The 20995-nt window shown below is 47.6% G+C and overlaps 1 protein-coding gene across 12 annotated transcripts in view; it reads right to left on the reverse strand.

Moving 5' to 3' along the window:
• dock9b (dedicator of cytokinesis 9b) overlaps positions 1-20995 on the reverse strand; it is a 54748-nt gene that overhangs the window by 23294 nt on the left and 10459 nt on the right. For 10 of the 12 annotated variants that reach the window (XR_008833636.1, XR_008833637.1, XM_056431044.1 and 7 more), the window contains 19 exons: positions 13368-13484; positions 10257-10346; positions 9154-9236; positions 7882-7951; positions 7261-7356; positions 6071-6205; positions 5767-5941; positions 5391-5446; positions 4480-4554; positions 4205-4345; positions 3185-3547; positions 3016-3098; positions 2615-2737; positions 2287-2366; positions 1991-2178; positions 1521-1586; positions 901-993; positions 521-632; positions 320-438 (listed from right to left, as the gene is read on the reverse strand). Coding sequence is in view for 10 of the 12 variants with exons in the window: in XM_056431044.1 (XP_056287019.1) it covers positions 320-438; positions 521-632; positions 901-993; positions 1521-1586; positions 1991-2178; positions 2287-2366; positions 2615-2737; positions 3016-3098; positions 3185-3547; positions 4205-4345; positions 4480-4554; positions 5391-5446; positions 5767-5941; positions 6071-6205; positions 7261-7356; positions 7882-7951; positions 9154-9236; positions 10257-10346; positions 13368-13484 (2265 nt within the window). In the remaining 2 variants the exon portion in view is untranslated. Of the gene's footprint in view, positions 1-319; positions 439-520; positions 633-900; positions 994-1520; positions 1587-1990; positions 2179-2286; positions 2367-2614; positions 2738-3015; positions 3099-3184; positions 3548-4204; positions 4346-4479; positions 4555-5390; positions 5447-5766; positions 5942-6070; positions 6206-7260; positions 7357-7881; positions 7952-9153; positions 9237-10256; positions 10347-13367; positions 13485-15642; positions 15874-20995 lie in introns of those variants that run through there. The other 2 variants (XM_056431036.1, XM_056431035.1) reach the window with 2 other exon arrangements.

Below are 20995 nucleotides of genomic sequence, written 5' to 3' on the forward strand. Positions count from 1 at the left end.
TTGACAGGTTGCTACCACAACATTGTCCAGCCTGGGAGTTACCAGTGTTTTCATCTTCGGACTTTAACCCTTACATAGTGTGTTTTTAGTTCATTAAAAAGTAAATTGACAACTTTGGTCGCCTAAAAATGTCTTATTCAACTTTCTCGTGTCGCAAAAAAGAGAGATGGAGACCAAGATAAAAAAAACAAGATGTCGATGGCCTAAAGCCAAAACATCCTTTCCTTAAAAAACGAAATAACTTGCCATAAATAACAAGAAGATGACCTTACCATGACCTAAAGTGCCTATCCCTGTAGAAAACAACTCATCTTCTTACCTTATTGATACCATCTTGAGAACCAAGGTACCCGGTGGGCAGATTGGCGGCCACCGGCAGCAGCTGTTCGTTCATGATGACTCTGCCATCCCTCAGCAGAGGCAGCCATGCTGAACCCACTGTGTGCGAAGCAGGTGTCAAGTCTGCCGGTATCAAACCGTCTTCTTTCTAATCACGAGGAGACGGAAAGCTGCCGCCTACCTGGAGCCTCCACCAGGTCTTTCTTCTTGCTGTTGCTCTCACAGCTAACGTGGTAGAAGGTGAAGAGAAGGTGATGTTTCTCATGCAGCTGGGTAGGGAGCTCTATCTTTATCTGAAGGAGAGAACAACACAGATTCAGGAATCTGTTCAGGAAAAGACGCCTGCAGAGCATTTCCACTGAGCATTCAATGTTAAATGTAAATGTGCTCAAACAATATGAGAGGCGGTGAGAGTTTACTTCAAAACACTATGAATATATAATGTTTTGACGTTGTGAATATGCCATCAAACATATTTGCCTTAATGGTTGTAGCCATTAATAAGCACAATCCAGATTATATTCCTCGTCCTGATGATGAGTAACGAGAGCGCAGACCTACCTCATCATAGAACTCTGGGTTCTGCTGATGGTGCAGGACGGTGGCGTATGCCTGCTTAGTGAAGAGAGGAGCTCCTGGATGGCCGTAGATGCACTGCAGTAGATTCAGAAAGTAGGAGAGAAGCCGACATGACAGAGAGAGCCGAGCTAGTCCAGTCCACAGGCAAGACCACGGTAAAGTCAGGTCTAATATCACGTCCTGAGTCAAGAACAGCGAGTTTAAGATCAAGTCCTAAATCAAGACTAACAAGTTCAGGTCAAGGCTAATAGAGTCCCAATCAAGACCAGCGGCACAAGAGTCAAGACCAACCGATCCAAAGTCACCATGGTCAAGTCCCAAGCCAAGACTAACAGATCTAAAACCCTGCCCTAGTCAAGACCAGCGAGTTAAATGTCAAGTCCAAAGTCAAGATTAACAAGTCCAAAGTCAAGTCCCTAAACCAGTCCAACATTCGTCTTGTTTAGTCCGTTGCAAATTCAAAAAGTCATCAGAGTGAAATCTGACCACACATCTGTTGTTTTTGAATGTCACCACTTCAGATTCTGCGTGGGCCTTTTTCTGTTGTTGCAAAGAGCCGAGTTATTAACTTCTTCTCAGTATTTTGTGACACGTAAACGCACCTTCACCGGCTGGGCCTCATCCGAATCCGAATCCTTGAACTCAATGCAAACTGCAATATTCCTCGCCTGGAGACGGGGGAGACAGATAAAAGGCAGACCATGAAAGCAGGAACCAATTTTCCGAGACCTCCCTGTTGGCCTGGAACCAATAGCGCCAGACACGTCCTCCACTGTGTCTCTCTGTCTCTCAGACGTCCATTAGCGTCTGTAAAGTATTGCCAGCAGTCGTTTAAAATAAAAGAGCACAGACGGGAAAAAGAGGCAGGTTGGTTCCCTATTGAGAAAATACCAATCATGCAATAATGTATGAATCAGATCTGCTGCTCTACTGAGGCGTTGCCAGTTGCCTCGAAAGCTAACGCAATATGATGATGACTAGATAATTATAGCCAAGTAAAAACATCCTCTTTCCAAAGGGAGAAACACTTGTCTCCTAGCTCCTCTTGTTACATTACCACTGCTGCTCTTACCTTAGCAAAGGATTTCTGTCCGTCATATTTGAGGTGTTTGGGGTACACGTAGAGGTGGTTCTTATAGATGGTGAATGGCTGGGAGCACTTGGCGATGCAGGGCACGAACTCCTCCACCTCCAGGAGAGCGCTGCCGGGCCCGGCGCCTTCGAAGGTCCTCACGGGGACGTAGGAGGAAGTGACGCAGTCTGCGGGCAGGAAAACGAGAGAGGAGTCAGCGAGTTCCAGGTTCAAGTCGGATGATTGTAGAATAGACAATGAAAAATGTGACTTTGTGAATATTTGGAGGGGTTTACTGGTTACATCCGGGGCCACGCTGTCAATGGTTACATCCAGGTTCCCCAGGAGCACAGGGAGCTTGGCCATTTTCTCCGGTCTGTTGTGGAAAACGGACATAGAAACGACAGCGAGTCACCTCATTTAAGAATAGACTTAAGACTTTCCTCTTTAATAGTGCTTGTTAGTCCCTCCAGTTGATCCAGAATGCAAATCTCAAGGACTGCATTCTTTCATCTACGTAATATTTCAAAAATCAGACACATCTCGTCTCAAAAAGATGCTGACAAATTGGTTCACGCGTTCGTTACTTCTAGACTGGATTACTGCAGTGGGGGGGAAGCATACTTTCTGAAGTCAGCCAGCAGTTTGAACATGTCCTCGTCTGACAGCTTGCTGCTGTCCTGTCTGTAAAGAGCTGAGAAGCGAGAGCTTTTGTCCAAAGTTCCCGATGCGTCTTTGAACACCGGCCTGCAGAGACAGAGAAAGAAGGAGAACAAGAAGTCACGGGATCGACTGAAGAGAGAGCGTTCTGCGCCAGCGGCTTCAGAGTGTCCTCTCCCAGCGGGTTGACTTTCATTTGACAGTTTCCACAGTTTCACCTTGGTTTTTGGAAGCAGGAAGTCATTTATTTAAGAACACATGCCTCGAGAAGGACTGCATGCTGGGGGAAGTCACTTGAATCTCATTGACTGTCTGTCGTGCTGCAGCAAAGTTTCTTTTTCGTTTTTGGAAAGTTGTTTTCATACCTAGCAGCCCAGGCGAAAGGCATCCTGTACTGTCCTAGTCTGCTGCAGGCCATCTTGGCATTCTTCAGCACCTTCTGACCAATCTACAAGGACGCAAGAAAACTGAGTATTCGTTTTTTAGAGCACAGTACTTTACCCATCTCCTTCTCACTGGGACTAATCTCCGTACCTTGGCGGAGTCTGAGCTCTTCATGTAGGGTTCTGTGCAGTGGGTGATCCCCCCCTGCAGGACCTTCTCCATCCTGGCCACCAGGAAGATCTCTGGATGTGGGCACGTGACTGAGAAGACCCCGTGTCTGGGGTACTGGAGGGCGTCCGCCGGGAGCCCACTGGCCTGCCGTCGTCCAGCCAGGGGCCCGTCGTCGTCGCCATCGCCGACGCCACCGCCGTTGATGTGACACTCCTGCTTGTGACCGGAGCCTGATGTCATTTGTCGCACCAAAGGGTGGTTAAGATCCACGTGGAAGTCGGCCGAGATCTTTCTGCCGTTCTGGACGTCGAAGAGGGACAGGACCACGTAGAAAGGCTCCACCTGAAAGATGAAAGTTATGAGAGGAAGAAATACGTCTGTGCTGGAAGCGGGAAGATGAGAGAAAAGCACAACCCTTCCTCCCGAGTGCACTTCTCATTTTCCATCAGGCCCAAATGGACCATTGATGTAATTCGCTCATTCATTCTTTCCACCATGCATTTTCCATTACGCAAACCCATTTGCGTGCATGTGCATGTGTGTGTGTGTGTGTGTGTGTGAAAGGAGCTAATAGCTGCGGTTTCCCGAGTGTAGAGCGAGTCATCTCTTTATCGAGACGGAGACCTTAGAGAGTGACGGCAGGAAACCGGCCTCACACTGGTGCTAATGCGTGGTGGGAGGCCCAGGCCGGTTGCCATGGCGGCGGCCAGTACTGGTGCCGACAGCACAATTTTTTGACGTGGGGGCAGGGGGGGGGGCATCTAAACTGTCTGTGATCTTCTTAACTGATTTAGACGTCGCCCTCGTTAGCTAAAGGACCTTTTCCTTGTCAGGGCAGTTTGTCATTAATCTTTGTGCAAAAACACGTGTTATTGTTTGGCTGCATTTATACATATGGCATGAATTTTGGCATTGGAAGTGATTTATTCTTTCAAATGATGAAGTTCAGCCTTGTGTACCAACTGTATTTTACTGGATGGGTTTTCCACTGAAACCTACATTAGTGGTCGGCCCCTCTTCGTTCTCGGCGACGCAGCCCTGCAGGTTGAAAGACAGGTCCTGGCAACTGACCAGGACTCTCTTCCCGAACTTCTCTTCAAACTGACGCACGTCCGGCTCAATGCCAGATAAGTCCAGTTTCTGTGGAAACAGGAGACGAGGTCAAAAAAAATGTAATCACGATGCCACAGCGGAACCTTTTGGTGGTGAAATGGGTAAATAACCAGGAGCAGAAACTGACTGTGGTGCTCGTGTATTTGTATTATCTCCGTCACCTGTGTGTCAGGGTCCAGAGTGAAGAGCTTCAGGCGAGCTTCACTCCTCCGTTTGCACTCAATATCTCTGGCGGTCTGTTAAACAAAGCAGTTCAAGATCACCACATACCACAATGCAATCAGGAAACCAGGACAGTGTGTGTATGCAGTGTGGTCAGTGCAATGTAAATACACATGCGCATCTTCTTCATCATCATCCCCCCTCTTCACACTCTACTTTGCTTTTGCTTACTTTAAACTGTCATTTAGATGGACCCCGTCGAGACAATGAAAGCTCTTATTTGTAAGAATGTGTATAAGATGATCAAATGTTTCACAGCCACGGGATATACAGCTAGCCTCAGATTTGCATCCATCAAGAAGTGATGAACGTGATGCATCTGTTGACACAGAACCCTTCAACCCTCTCGACCCTTAAAGCTGCAGTAACATATTTTCTGGCCACTTGGGGGCACTGCCATAAGCTGTACACCCCAACATTGCCATTTTATCACCTATATAGTAAATGCTAGCAGACTATTTAGCACGTTAGCAATCATCAAGTCTTATATTCACACTCTTTTAGCTCTGTTCTGGTCTCCACCAACTCCTGAGGAAAATATCACGACGGGTTTCCAGACCTCTGGCCTCATCTGGAGGTCGTACACACTATGGCAGATGTTTGCTTGCAACAGGAAACCTGACTGCAGGAAGTCCAGCTGTTCGGCAATTCCACCCCAAAAGCAAAGCGGTTATATTTGAGACCGCTTCCACGTGATCATATGTAGGCCAGAGGCCACGTGGTACCTTGAGACATGCAGAGCTCCTCTACAATATGTGGACTAATCCATATGCCGTGTATTGTTCTGGGGTCAAACGGAGGTGTTTAGCATTGTTTTCTAGCATCGCGACAGATGGGAATAACAGGCTACCTGAAAGCTGTCCTGGAAACTTCCAGAAGAGAGGTCGGTTTTTCCGTGCTCCTCGTCTGTTGGAGAGATCAACATGTTAGCCGATGCAATTCTAGAAAACATAATGAAATCATATAAAACATAATGAGGTGTGGGTCTCTGCCTCTCTGAGAGGAGGATTACAGAAGGACCAGTATTGATAATAAAGTTGTTTATCAAGCATAAGGAAACATCCGAGATACATTATTCCATGGGGTACATTGAAGAGGCCGAGCATAAAAAGATATACAATTAAATGCAAACACTGCACATAAGTTGCATGTGGAACGAATGAAGCGGCTAGAAGAAAAGAAACGAGATATCAAGGGAATGAAACAAAGATGCACAACACCCCCACCGTCGTGCAGGTCTCCGTTCCTCTTCTCCTGCACGGCCTGCTCAAAGCCGCTGTGGAGGATCTTGTTGAGGGTGCCGATCCACTCCTCCATCTCCGCTTCGCTGTCCGCGGCCAGAAGAAAGGTGCTCTTGTCCTGCATCTTCAGCTCAAAAGCGAACCGGCGCACTTTGATGTTCTGGAAGAAAAACACACGTATGTGAACGATTTCATCGAGTCCGTTTCAGTACTTTAGAGTTGTTTTTACAAGCTGAATGCAGACTGTGAGAGGCGGGGTTCAAAAGCCACGGGGGATAAGATCCTGTACCTGAACAACGCCCATGCATGAGTCGAGGAAGATGGTTCCTTTGGGTTCCTTGGAGGTGTTCTCGTCCTTGTAGAAGTTGAGGTTGTAGGATCCATCTCCCAGCTGGGCCAGATGGAAGTACCTCCTCTTGAAGGACTGGATGATGACAAGAATATACACTTTTTATACACTTTTTATTAATCCCCAAGGAAGGGATTTTTCTTCTGCATTTAATCCATAGTTATTATTAGGGAGCAGCTGGCGTGAAAGCACCGAAACCCAACTGGGGTTCAGTGCCTTTGCTCAAGGACACTTACTTGCAACTAATGGGGAGAGAGGGATCGACCCCCCCACAACCTGGTGCAGGGGACACCCCCTGACCCCACCACTGCCCCAGAGCATGTTAGCGTCCCAAAAGGCCTCTTTGTCCTCTAAAAATACCACAAGGGTGGAGATGGGGGCGTGGGAACGTTTAACGCAAGTATGAAAAAGTACGAGCGGAGAGAAAAAAAGACAAATTTCGGCGGAGAAAGTCCAAGGGTTTGAGTCTCCATCATGTGATTTCATGAAATGAGCTGAAATTATGACAGGAAATTATGACTAGAAAATACTTTCAACTGAATGAATTACTTACTAAACCCTGAAAAGTGCTCTATAGGTTAGATTAGATTAGATTAGATAATACTTTATTAGTCCCAGTGAGGAAATGTCAGGATCACAGCAGCGGGTGCACATTAGAGCATTAATAAAAATGCAAAACACAATAAAAATACTAAATACTAAAATACTAAATATACAGAGTAAACAAAATATATACACAAGGCATATAAAGATTGTATAACACATTGTCTTCAAAAGGGAACAAATAATTATAGATCATTGTTTGCTGCACAACATGGGGACTTATTTATTTAAAGGTTGAAAAGATGATAAATGTTATTTTAATGCTTTTAAGACCTTTTTCTTCTTCTTTTTTAACTTGCAGCCTATGTTCCCATGTTGTGTGACTCATGGGAGAGATTCTGGAGCGAGACTTTACACAATAATAAATAGATGGGATCAAGTGAAAGGTAAAAGTACCCTTTAAGATGGACCTACATTTACTCTACTTTTAATTAGTTTATTTATAAATTGCTCTTGATGACTTTACAGCAAAAGGACACATCCAAAGTTAGTCTTATGTTATTACACGAGGTCGTGACCGCACCCACCCGCATCGTAACACTGATTGCACTGTTCATGTTTCCCTTGTACAGCCAACCATGTTTAGAGACTCCTCCCTTCTGAGAGCCCAGGGAAGCTGTGTCCTGCAAGAGGAGGCGCAGAAGAAGAAGAAAGAACATTTATTTAGGTGTTTTACCGTGAGAATCACATACATTTAGGTCTTTATGCAACATACATGCTCTCATATGAATTAATTTGCACACATTGAGCTCAAATGCTGACACCCAGGCGTTCAGTCCTGAGAAGGATGCTCTTCATTAACAGCCACCTTTGCACTTCTCTAATCTCAGGGGGGTTTTTAGTGGCCACTGGCCTCCCGTTTAAATTAATGCTTGAAGCGAGGTCATTATTGGGCCTTTAAAATGCTACAAAAGCCACGAAGACGTGAGACAAGAACATTAAACAACACATTCAAAGGTTGGCTTGTATTAAAGGAGCGGAATGAAATAAATTAAGACCGTAGTGTGCAATAAATTCAATATAATATGTGTGCTCTCATTCCTTTGTCATCACGTTTCTGTTTGAACAGATTAGAGACGTTTATTGCCTCACGTGAAGACTCACAGGACGAAGAGGAGAGCAGACAGTTTGGGCATCGGGGGGCTCACCTCGTCTTTCTCCACGTCTTCATCCACCTCAAACAGGTGAGCTGCCAGCTTCTCTGGTCTCAACACCTTACTGCAGAGCACAGGGGGAAGGTTCACTCAGGTCACGCCCCCCGTGGACTGACACGTCCCACACACTTTGCATATTCAAATATAAACATCAAATAAAAAAATACAGGAGTCGCTGGCTATCTGCTTTTATATTAGCTCAAAATTAGCAAGTCTACTGTCTACTTGTCTCTCAACTCCAGTCTTGGGTCTGAAGTTGTGTATCAGACTGTGAAGAATGGGAGACGCACGGAAGAGGAAGTCATGGCCTCGATATCCATGAGCTCCAACAGAACCACTGAAATATGAAATATTGGTCTTTTTCCTCGGAGGCTAAAACGTTATATACCGATATTGATATTGTAAAAGGTGTGATGAAGACCAAATGTGATCTTGAGAAGTCTACGTTCTTAACGTATCTTCACATATCTGAAAGGTAAGAGGGGGTTCAACAGAACTACATTCTTTACTGCTTTCGAAATGCAAAAAGTGCAAAAGGATGTTTTTTTTTACATTTTTGTATTATTTTAGTGCTACTCAGAAATTCCAGCTTTACAGGATGTCGCCTGATTACTCCAGCTGCTTCAATCCCCAGACGGAGAGTTTGACCTTTGACCTTTACAAGACCCGGGGTGCCCTCGGGGGCAGGGGGAGGGGAACCGGCAGCATAAACAGTGTCGAGGCCAAGGCCAGGGCACTTCTCGTTTTTTTTTTCAAACATGACACACAACATCTGTAAAGCACATTCCTGCGCCGGAGGAAAGTCTCTCTACCGAGGACACGGTGGAGAGACTTCCTCTGTGGGACTTCCCTGGAGCTTCAATGATACCGATCGGCGGCGGGCCCAGAATAGCTCTTGCTTATCCTCGCTAGAACAACATAGGAAGCCTTCTATTGTTTTGGTGGAGGAGCTCGGAGCCTCCGAGACACACATGTCCGTGTTTCTAGAGCTGTGGCTGTAAACAAAGGGTCGCGTCACGGAAAACAAAAGAAGATTTACACCAAAAAAAACGTCGTCGGGCTCGTGCAGCATTGTGTGCTACACGATGGACAATGCCGACCGTCAGCTGCATGGCTAACGCCTCTGTGGATACGAAGCTAAAGAGAAAACAGCTGGACGGCTTTGCAAAAATGCAAATGAACCCATTCTGTGGCATCTAAAAAAAGACTTGATCCTACATTACCCATAAAGCCTACGCTCTCAAACTCCCCGTCCTCCTCACTCACTTTGGGAGCTGGCGGAAGTCTCCAGAATACTCCTCGTACTTGTAGTTGACAACGAGCCAGTCGGACTTGTAGGTCTTGATGCACTGCGGAGGCAGAAAGCGCAGAGTCATGTAAACCAGAGCAGATGAAGACGTGTTACTCTCACACACACACACACACACACACAAACAACATTATATATAAAGTATATTTGTTTTATCCTCGGAGGGAAGGCAGACTTTAAGACTGGAAGGAGCTGGAGCAGAACCCGGGCAGACCTCTGGAATACTACATCCACGTGAAGGCCGGTGTGAACATTAATGAGGAAGGCGCGAAAAAATAACACACATGTAGATTAAAATCACAGACCACCAGCGAAGGAAGAATGGCCCCACCTCCCCTGGAGAGCTCTTTCCTGTTTGGCTTGCGATGCAATAAGATTTCATAACGTCTGTAAACCTTTTAGGTCGTTGTCTGTTCAAGCTCCCGGGAGGTTTCCTCGTCGACATGTTTTTGAAGGATTTTTCAGTTGTTTTGATTCCCGCACGGTCTCCTCCTCTTTGTGATGTTCCGATGTGTGTTCATCAATTCTGAGAATTCATCAAATGCACATGTCGACCGAGGCGTAGGCGTCAATACAAATTGTGGGGGGGAAATATAGAACAGCCCGTGTGTGTAAGGCCTCCCGGCGACTCCAGATGTAGTTATGATGTAACCCCTGGCTGCAGCCGCGGGGGACTATCCCCTATCAGGCTCTATCAGGCCGAACCAAACCAAACCCCAGCTCCTCTGAAACAACAAGACGTGAACCACCACCGATCTGTGGACTCCATCTGCAGCGTCAGGGAACCCGTGAGGGCGGAGTTCATTGAAAGGCTCACGCCTGAACTTGTGTTTTTTATCCATTATCTCGATGGCGATCGGGGGGGTGAGAGGCAGTATTATCCGGGCAGAAGGCGGAGCACCTTGTGTTTTGGGTGAAAGGAGAGAAAACATGGCTGCGATCCCAAAAAAAGGATAGAGCAGGGATTTGGTCAAGACGGTGAGGTTGAGTCTCTTGGCAGAAGACAGAGGGCTGAGGAATGGACTCGCTGGGCTCACGCCCAGGTATGTGTTAGCTTTACCTCTTGGACAAACAGCGAGTGAGCTTCTTTCTCTGCAGTCTCTGGCACGGTGGAGAACAGCGTCCTGCCCTGGCGCCGCAGGGTGGAGATCTGAGGGGAGAGAGGCGTGAACAACAGACTGATAGAAGAGGCACAACAGATCCACCCTGCTGGTGTTTGTTTACAATTTCACTCGACACATTTCCTGCTCTGGGAGGATTTTTGGTGTCTTACGTTCCTCGTGAATCTATGAAATTGGATTTATCCCAATATGAGTATCTTTAGGGTAACGGGGTATCTTTGTACCGTACAGAGGTCAAGGTGAGCTCCAGCCTCCTGGACTGGATCCCTGCTCCACGCCATATTGGGATTGTTAGATTTGATAGGAAAAACCTGACAGATTCTCCCAAAATGTTTTTTTATTTATTTATTTGTGTTTACGGTAAATACGGTAAAGTATCACACCGGCCGTATTCAGACACTGTGCCTTTAAACGAGCCGTCAGGTCGTCTATGGAGCCGTCGGTAGACGTGCCTCTAATCTCACATGCAGAATACTAGAAAAACGCTGACCAATCAGAGATGACTATGTCTCTCCTCCTCCTCCTCCTTCTCCTTCTCCTCCTCTCCTTTCCTCCTTCTCCTCTTCTCATCCTCCGATCCTCCTCCTCTTCTACTCCTCTCCTCCTCCTCCTCTCTCCTCTTCTCCTTCCCACCTTCCCATCTCCTCCTCTTCTCCTCTCCTCCTCCTCATCTCCTCCTCTCCTCCTCCTCCCCAGAGCGTTTCAAACAGAAATTTTTAAACAAGATATATTCAGACCGACATAATCAGATAAACAGCATGTTTCAAAACAAATGTAAGCATGTAAACACGTTCTAGTAGTAAACCAAAATACAGGTATGAACCTGTGAAATACGCCTCATATCTTTAAGGATGATAATAATTGTCTTCAACTGTGAAGTATTTTTTCAAACCAAGTAAAAGAAGTGAAGATGAAACTAAATGCAATAACCAGTACTGCAGAGAATGTTCCGCAGCCTGTATTAATCCAGTCCTTATTCTTCATCCTGCTCGCCTTAATAGACATACAGAGAGAGAGAGAGAGAGAGAGAGAGAGACCTAAGATCCACAGTTGAGGAGCAAGAGGCGCCTCGGGGCATCAAGACTGTTGGGCTTGCTCCCACTGAGCGTTCTGCTTTTCAAATCAACCCACAAAGCAGAGTAGGAAACAGTGGCACAATGACCTAGTTTTGTCATGAATCTCCTTTTCCTCCACTGGCAAGCATCGGCAGTTATTCAGCCTCCGTCCTCGGGTGTCCATTGCAATAGCAATCACAGACTTGCCAGAAGCCCAAACTGAGCTCAGTGAGCATCAAGCGATGTGTTAAACGTCTACAGGGAAGTCATTATTGGTCCTTCAGGACGGTACGGCTACAAAAGATACTTGGAAAAAGATTTTCCTGAGTATTTACGCTTAAAACTATTGAAAATGTGTTTAGTAATCACTTTCATATCTGTCCGGTAAATATAAGTTAGCCTAGCTTAGCATAAAGACTGTTTGCAGAGGGACTCGGCGAGCTTGTTAGTTCAATAAATAGAAAAGTTAAAGTGTAAGAACAACACGGATTCAACAAGACATATATATTATATATATATATGTATGCTTTTGACCTTTGGTAAAGCACTTATTTTTGACAAATATTTCAGAGGACGTTAACCCAGAACTCAACACTTGCAGTTATGGTTTTGAAAAGGGTGTATCCATAAGTGTATCTGTGCAGCACGTGCAAATGCCCCCCCCCCCCTCTCTTAAAGCCCAGTGATGTAAAACACATGGCAGGTTAGATAGTTGGACGGACACATCGAGGGCAGCTCTGCAGACGGCCTTGTAATGAAAACCACTCATCATCTGCTGATTGTAGCCGTACTCTGGTATTGCTCGGTGTGTGGAGTCTATTCCTCTCCTTCGTTGCCCTAATTTGACGGTTGTGGCATTGACTTGAAAAGGGATCATCTTTTTAAAAAAAGTGCAACGATTAGCTAAAACAGCGGGGCACTGTTAAAACAGTTAAAAAGTGCATTTGTTGGGGACTACTTTCAGCGGTGGATGAATACACATTCTATGCTGTAGTGAGTATTTAAGGCAGCACGATGCTGGGATTGTTTTTTCTAATGGAGCTCTACAATACAAAAACAATGAATATAACCAGATCCATCCTTTGAAGTGTGATAACTTGGCCTGTTTTACAGGAGCCTTGAGGAATGACAAACATTTGAGTCCGGCCTTGTTTTCTCTCCCTGCAACTGGGAGTGGACCGAGCTCCATCTCAGTGCTGCGGTGATGTGATGTTGACGCGGGCTTTGAGCTCCCTGGGACACAAGCGGCAGCTCCAGTGGGAGCCAGCGATTACACGTCGTGCCCGTAGAAGTCTAATTTAAAGGTTTATAGGTTTAACAAGCCAATAATGTCACGAGCCGGTCATCAGCTATGATCTGCTGTTCGATGTTTCTAGGAAGACACAAGTCAAGCGCTGTGTGCGGGACGTAAACAACATCAAAGCTTAATATTATGAGATCGGTCGTCTCCATCGTTAGCTGTCGGGTCATAAAACTCGAGTTTTTTAAAGTCGGTCATCATATCAGTTTCTCTTCCCATGGTAACATATGGATGGAGGTGAGATTATTGCAAAAATGACTATTCCTCCTCCGATATCTGCCATCGTGATGCTGCAGCTCTTATTATGAAGGGTTTGAATTCAAAGTCCTGACATTAAAAAATGTCATTGTTCAGTTTAAAATAAGTTTTTTTACGTAACTTAAGTTAAGTGGTTCCACGTGAGACCTGAACAGAGGTCATCTGAGAGAAAGTGCTGCGCTCTTGTTGGACCCTATTCAATTGAATTTATTTTATATAGCAAAAAATCATCCACCCACCATGACCTCCGTCCTATGTACTCTTAGTGCTCCGAGTAAACCAACTAAAAATACTCTAAGTGGCATAATAGCCTTAATCTAGACAAGATTCAAGGTCACTGCTCTGCAGCAGAGTTTGACCTCTGAGACAGGAAGTGCTAAACTAAGAATAAAACTATATCCGCAATATATAAGACAAGAACTCTCACAAGGTCTCACCTGGAAGTCGTCCATGGGGAACTGGAGCATGTCCCGCATAACATCGCTGATGATCTGGGTCTTCCTCTGCAGAATCACGCTCTCATAGTCCAGAGGCTCGATGACCTTCGGTTTTACCTGGAAGAACAAATTGCAGCAGTAGATCAGCGAGTGACAAAAACATGGCAAGGCAGACTGAGAGATGAAGTCGTGTCCAGCTGTGGCCTTTCATTGAATCTTCATCACGTGTCCCCTTCATGGTAAATGGACATGACAAGGTGCCACCTGACCTCTAGGACTAACTAACATTCTCACACCGCTAGGGAAGCAATTCAGGGGTTAAGTGTTTTGCCCAAGGACTCATCGACATTGGCTAGCTGGGGGAATCGAACCGCCGATCCTCTGATTGAAGGACAACCCCGCTCACCACTGAGCCACAGTCGCCGAGCCAATAAGGGTATCAGTGTTACACGTCTGGGCTGTTCATGCAGTCTGGATAACAAGTGGCTTGTTGTCTTTTACTGACAGCTACAGTGGCGAGAACCGGCACAGAGGCAGACCTGAATGTGGGTTAAGAGGAGAGGAGGCGAGGGATGGATGGGTGGGTCTGCGTGTGCCGTTGTACCAGCCACTGTGTCATGAGCTCACGTTCAAAACCTGAACGAGAGAAGCAAATAGTGTTCACCGCTGCTCAGGAAGACGTCGAGTTCAGACCGTGTAATCCCGACGCTACGACGCGCTGCTGCGTGGCGGAAGGTAAGATAGCGGAGCTCTTGATGGAGAGATTTAACTCCCAGCAGACGTCGGCTCTCACATTCCACAGAAAAGACTCGAGGGATTCCTCCAAACAGCTGTGATGTAAAAACAAAACAAAAAAACATATCTTCTCATATGACACACACACACACACGTGTGGCTGCGGCGGCATATTAATATCCCGAGGAAGTAAACAAAGCTTTGATCTATTTACAGCTAAACTGAGACAGATTTAAGTTTTTTAAATGTGTGCATGTGACACCCCGACCGAATTCCCCACCTGAAGATTAGTTTTTCGCACAAATTCTGTTTCAGGTATAAGTAAGGATGGGAATTGTTTTTTCTTTTCTTTTCGATACTGGTGCTAAATCGGTACTTTTAAAACAATACCGGTGCCTAAACCGTGCCTGAACTGATGCTTAAACAAAAAAAGAAGCACAAAACGACGATTGACAATGACGATATTAAAAACCTCTTCGGCCGTATTCCCTGTAAAAGCCGTTCTCATGGAGCACTGACAACAAACGGATATCAGACTGTAGCGCTCGTAGCTGTAACGGTGTGACCTGATGATGGCGCAAAGAGAAAAGTTGATCGGTTTCATAAAGGTTATTGGCAACCAATCAAATAGTTTTAAAGATATTTGATATCGTCAGTGGGCCACGGTTGACCGAGTGATCCTCTAAAATAAGTGCAAAGTCCCTTCACTAATAGAAAGATCTGCCACAAGACAACATATTACCCAGAGTTCCACCTTTCTGTATGTTGGCCCAGATGCCGGGCGCGGCTGTGATCCATATTTGGATTAGCCTCTTGATCTGGGCCCAGAGAGCCCAGAGGCCAATTAAACGGCCGTCTGTCCGCGGCAATACATTTTCATTGGTCCCACCAATCCTCCTGATGATGTCATGAAAATATCCCCCCATATCGCTCAGCCCTTCGTATGCAAAAGATCATCTGATAAGCAGAAAAGAGTTCCAACCTGGATTATTGCCGTTATTGGAAGATAAGGACAAGCAGCTGTGAACTGTGACACCCCCGTCATCTCACATGGCTGACAGAGTTGTGTGATGGAGTTGAACTTGAAGGCTGTTACTGCGTTCGATAAACTCAAATACTGTCAGTCAAGTTATAATCTGGATTTCCTGAAGAAAAAAACATTCAAATTCAGTGACATTATGCAATCATAATAAAGTGACCGACTCTTACGATTTCCAAATGCCAGTCCAACTTTAGAAACATCTTCTTGACAAGCCCGCCTGACTCTGAGGCGCGGGAACAGTTAATGAACAAAAGGGAGCCAGGAGTGCTCTATTTCCTAAAAAAAGATCGACGTTCAACCCCCTGGAGGGAGCCTACCCCGAAGCTGCTATTTCCTATTTCCGCCTTAACCCGTTTAAAAGACACATCTTCAAAGCCGCTCTTGGAACGGAATCTGAGAGATAAAAAAATAAAACAATCGGATTCGTTTCTGTTTACCCAAGAGAGAGAGAGAGAAATATACGTTTTTAGAAGAAGAAGAAAAAGAAGCGACCTTTACCATATTAAAGATGGCACAGAGCGCACTCACCGCTGCCACCTGTGACCCGACCTCCACCTCCTCCTCCTCGATCTCAGCCAGGCTCTTGTACTGCTGTGGGGACTCGATCACCATCTCCCTTTTGGGGGCTTTGCCAGCCCGGCCCTGCATGGTGGTCAAGTCCTCCCTATCTGCCGGGAGGTGTGAGGCTCACTGTGCACTCATGGCACAGAGTCGCCTCGCAGTGTGGAGGAGAGCTGCCGCTGTCCAGCTACATTCCCTCTACTGTTCTCAGTAGCCCGGCTTCCCTCTCTCTCGCTCTCACCCTGCTCTGTCTCTCACCGAAAGGGCCCCTCCCACCCTCACAGCTGTGCAGCTGTGAGCGTGTTTTTTATGTACAGTAAGTGAGGGGGGAGGGAGAAATGGACCACTCCCCCCTTAAACACTTTTTTTGACGAGGCCCAGAGATCACATTGGCATGTGCCTGTTCCACCTGTGTGTGTGTGTGTGGGTGTGTGTGTGTGTGTGTGTGTGTGTGTGTGTACAAAAAGATAGAAGACAAGAGATGAATTGAAAAAAGTTGTCACATTCAAAATAAAAAAGTATATACCAATGAAATACATATTGGTACACACCAGTCAGTGCAAGAGAAGATATAGATAACAACAATAATCAATAATAATAGGGGATCCCAAATACCATCATAGCGCAACCTGCAGTCTATTTACTGACCACCAAGGGGCGACTCCTCTGGTCTACTTCTCACCTAATTTATTCCCTCAGTAAACATTGTAAAAACAAGTTTATGGCCTCAATCTCTAGTTTCAAGTCTTCTTCTTTAGTGAATGATGGTCCAGTTAGAGTAGAAAAGACTAGAAAGCAGGTTGTGCTTGGGGGCGTGGCTACCTTCTAATTGACATGTCGCTAACGGAGCAATATTCGGCGTCCAAATATGGTCACCTTACCCAGGCTGCAAAAAAAAATACTAGGATGGCAAGTTCAAAAAGCCAAGAGAAGGTGTGAGTGTCGAGGGATTGGGATGGCACGGGCTCGACAGCCACCGGGTATTTTGCACACTTATTTATTTATTTAGAACTTTCCTGTATCACATCGTGTTGTATTGGATGCCTCGTGGATCCCTCCACGGTCTGATGATGGGACAGCCCATAAAAGATGGTGTAGGTCCTTCTCTAACACCAGTTCTGATTGTCAGACTTCACCCCGATACTGGATTGAAAAAACGGCGTTACTGTTGAAGAGAATAAAAATAACTGTCGCCACAGTAACAGTGCAGAGACACCCGATCTGTGTTGATAAAGTTTTGCTCCTCATTGATATTTTGCCACCGCTTTGAACCGGTGCTTCGCTGCATCCGCTGCAGCGGGCACTCACAGCAGGGTCAGTAAAAACACTCTTATCCGGCTCTCAGACTCAAAACACACACACTCACACACATACACACACTCCTGCTGCTTCAGGAACAGTTTGAGCCGCCCCATGTTCCTCCGTCCAGTCAGCGTCCTCTCCTTTAATCTTCAAGCACGCCGAGGCGCCCCGGCTCAGCTGGTTTCTATCGAAGAGGTACGCCTCTCCAACGATGACAAAAAGTCAGTAAATGTATGCAAATTTTGCAGTTTCGGTGCCATCACCTCAGACAAAATGCAGCACAAAGGCTGTGTGTTTGTGTGTGTGTGTGTGTGTGTGTGTGAGTTTTTATACAGCGGGGTTCTCTGATGTGTGAGGCACTGCTGCAAAGCTTGTTTGAACTGAACTCGCTTCAAAGGGACTTGCTGAAATGTACCATTCAGAGAAATAACTTGCCTTATTATAGGCTCTAAAAAAAGGCCGCTCAGGAGGAGAGGCGAGGCGGAAGAAGCTCCATGAGCCACAGGAATAACCTTCCCCCGATTGGAGCAACGAATAACCTCCTGTCCTGACAAGTGAAGCCAATGTGGAAATGCCTTTAACCTGCTTTCTCTCTCGTCGTCAACCGCTCGCCAGTTTCAAGTCCTCTTCAATACGGCGTGACGTTCATTCCATACATTATGATTCTGTTTAGGGTCAATTAGAGAATAAAACAGAGTATGCTTCAGGGCGTGGCTACCAGATATGGCGTCGACGTCACTCCTCCGCAGTCCAAGTATGGGAACTTGCCCCTGGGCTTCCAAGTTGCACCATCATGGACACGGCACGTCTTTGGGTCCTCTGCAATGCAGTCGCCGAGTCCATCGGGAGGAACAGATTCCATGCTTTGGAGTTCGAACCTACAACAACCGACACTAATCTCTGAACTCTCTGCACCGACTCCTCCGGCCTGGTGGGCCGGTACAGGAACTGCTGACTGGACTGCGGAGGCCTCAGCGACGGCGTCACCAGCCTGCCGTGATAATCAGCCTCTTGTCAGAGAGCCTCTTGCCTGCCACTGAGGTCATCGCGCTTCGTTCACCAGCGTCTCCGGAGCAGGCGCAGAGAGAAAAGGATTTATACACAGCTTGAACTCATTAGCACATGTGAGCCTTCCACACCCTTCCCAGGAGACACACACACACACACACACACACACACACACAGAGCGTCACACAAGTCTGTGGAGAATTGCATAAGGGCAATGATGTAATGTTGGGGGGGGGTCATAGCTGCAAGGCACCTTGGGGAGAGAAAGTGTGAGGGCGTCGCCCGAAAAGAAGCTAAACTTCCCGTGATACACAAAAGCTAGTTAGCTGACACACAACTATGTCTGTGCATCTCACACACACACACACACACACACACGTGGCGAAGAGCAGCTCTGTATCGTGGTCAACGTTACGTTCGTGCGCCTCCAGGTAGTTCAGGAAGCAACATGTGGGACACGTTAAATGTGATACGTGAGAGGGGAGTTCCTCTGTGATGTCATAGCTCTCGGAGGTGCCGAGAGAACCGGCTCCAGCCACATGAAGCCCGACGGGCAGAAAGTCCCTGGGATTCGTCCACGGCAACAGCATGGAGGTCGGTTCAGGCTCCCCGCCTGGTTTACACAATAATTGATCCATGCACTGGACCAGAAAGCCGGAATGTGGCAGGACTTCCAAAATTGTATGATGTGCATTCGAGTGTACAATATTCATCAGTGGATTCAGAAAATATTCAAATTACTGGACAGGAACATTTAATTTAAATGCTACTGCTGGTGACCTGGATGTGTTGGATTCAACCCATGTGCTCCACCGATGCTGACCAGAGGGGGAGCTCTGGGGTCAAAGTTCGGCGATACATCCACACTGACACTAGTATCAGAATCAGAATCAGAATCAGAAACAGGTTTATTGCCAAAGAATGAATGTTTTCACAAACAAACGAGGAATTTTTTTTTTTGGAAGGTGCAACATTTGGACACACAAAAAAACAAACAAGGAGGGAGGGAGGGGGGGGGAGTGGAGGAGGAGGAGGAAGAGGAAGAAGGAGGAGAGGAGGAGAGAGAGGAGAGGGAAGAAGGGGGGTGGGGGGGTGACAGTCAGTCTCCCTCAGTCCGGAGTCCACCGAACCGCCCCGAAAAAGCTGAAAAAATGGCGTGGCGTCAGGTCATGATGGATGGGATGGATCTCCTCAGGAGGACCCGAGGGGAGGGAGAGGGGTGGGAGGGGAGGGGCGACAATCTTTCTTTTCTGCCCGTGGACCTGGAAGTGAAGGCAGATGAGGGAAGGCAGATTGCAACCGCGATAACCCTCTCGGCCGAGGATGGATGATGCTCTGCCGCGCTTGTCTTTGCTGCTGGCTGCTGCTGGGTGCCAGGGATGGATGAGAGAGCAGAGGATGGACTCAACGATGGCCGTGTAGATCTGTACCATCATCTTCCTGGGGCAGGTTCTCCCTCAGAAGCCTCAGGAAGAACTCTCATCCTGCTGCCTGGAGCCGAGACCATCCCCTCTGTTGAGGTCCTGGGAGATGATGGATGATGGGCGGTAGGAGCGGCGTCTTGAGAGTCGTCGACACAGGATGAGGGGGGGAGCGGGGCAGGCGGGTCACCTCTGATCATCTCCATCTCCACTGTCTTCCAGTCGTTGAGCTCCAGGTTGGCCAGGTGGCACCCAGTCCACCAGGTGTTCTGTCTCCCACCACCTGTCCCGGTCTCGTGGTGGAGAGAGAGTCAATGGTGGTGTGGTGTCATCCTGAGCTTTAGGAGCTGTGGACTGGTGACTGGAGATGCAGCTGTTGGTGCAGAGGAGACAGCAGAGGAGAGAGAACAGGTGGTGGGGGAACCCGCGGGGGTGTCCGTTGCCTGAGGCTAGTTTCCCCAGCCTCAGTTCTGCTTGTCAGTCGGGCTTCCTGTCACTGGCATCCACCTGCAGGGCGTGCCAGTGGAGCGCTGGGGACTGGTTGGATCAGGGTGAGAGAGATGATGATGATGAGGGAGGCGAAGGGCCAGCTGACAGGGAGGACTGGGCTGGGGGCGGAGAGAGAATGGATGGGAAGAGGGCCATGTTGACTGTGCATGGTGCAGACCAGGTTAGCTCTGTAGGGGTGCTGGGGGGGGGGGTGGAGGGTCCAGAGTGGGGTGAGTGACAGTTCACCACAGAGTCAAGGCAGGACCAACCACAGAACATCACCACAGAGGTCTGTAGTGGGCTGAGGTTTGATAGGAGTCTTTTGTTGGGTTTGGAACGAGGGGGAGGCCAGGGAGGCAGATGTCGTGCTCACCGGAGGGGAGAGGTGGAAGAGATGTCGGTGAACACGAGGGAGCCCCGTGCTGGGGCCCGCAGGGTTGGGGGGAGGTGGCTTGGGTTGTGTGATGCTTTGGCGATCTCGGGGGGACGGGGAGGTCATGAGATTGATGAGGATGTTCCAGGATCTCGAGCCCTGCGGAGGTGGGAGGTTGGTGGAGCTCCAGTGGTGTGGGCCAGGGGGGGGACTGGGGGTCTGCTGGGTTGGTGTGTAAAGGGAGGGGCTGTGGGGCTCCATCTGTGGCCTGCTTCATTGTCTTGTCGAGTGGGTGATCAGAAAGAATCCAACTCATGCCGAGCCTTGCCGACAGAATCTCAGTGGCTTGTGAGCTGCTGCAGTTTGTCAGAACCAGAAGTCGTTTGCCTCAGCCTGCTTGTTTGCTGCTCAGTTGTACAACTTCAATGTCAGGTCCTCTCGGCCTGACCCCTTCTGCACAGTGTGATCTGGACTCTGTACAGGTCCTTGTCCCTGCTGTGAAGTCCTGTTCCTCTGGCCTGCTCACCAGTCTGGAGCTGGAAAGAACAGACCTGTCCTCCTGTACAATGACTGGTCACTGTTGGTAGTGCCCAGGCTGTCATCCGCATGGCTCCTGAGGCCTACTCCAGCAGTCCTCAGTCAGTCTGTTGGTACATCCAGTCCTCAACAGCCCAGTCAGTACACTCGCCTCACTACA

This window comes from Pseudoliparis swirei, chromosome 14 (genome assembly GCF_029220125.1).
Source record: "Pseudoliparis swirei isolate HS2019 ecotype Mariana Trench chromosome 14, NWPU_hadal_v1, whole genome shotgun sequence".
Lineage (NCBI taxonomy): Eukaryota > Metazoa > Chordata > Actinopteri > Perciformes > Liparidae > Pseudoliparis > Pseudoliparis swirei.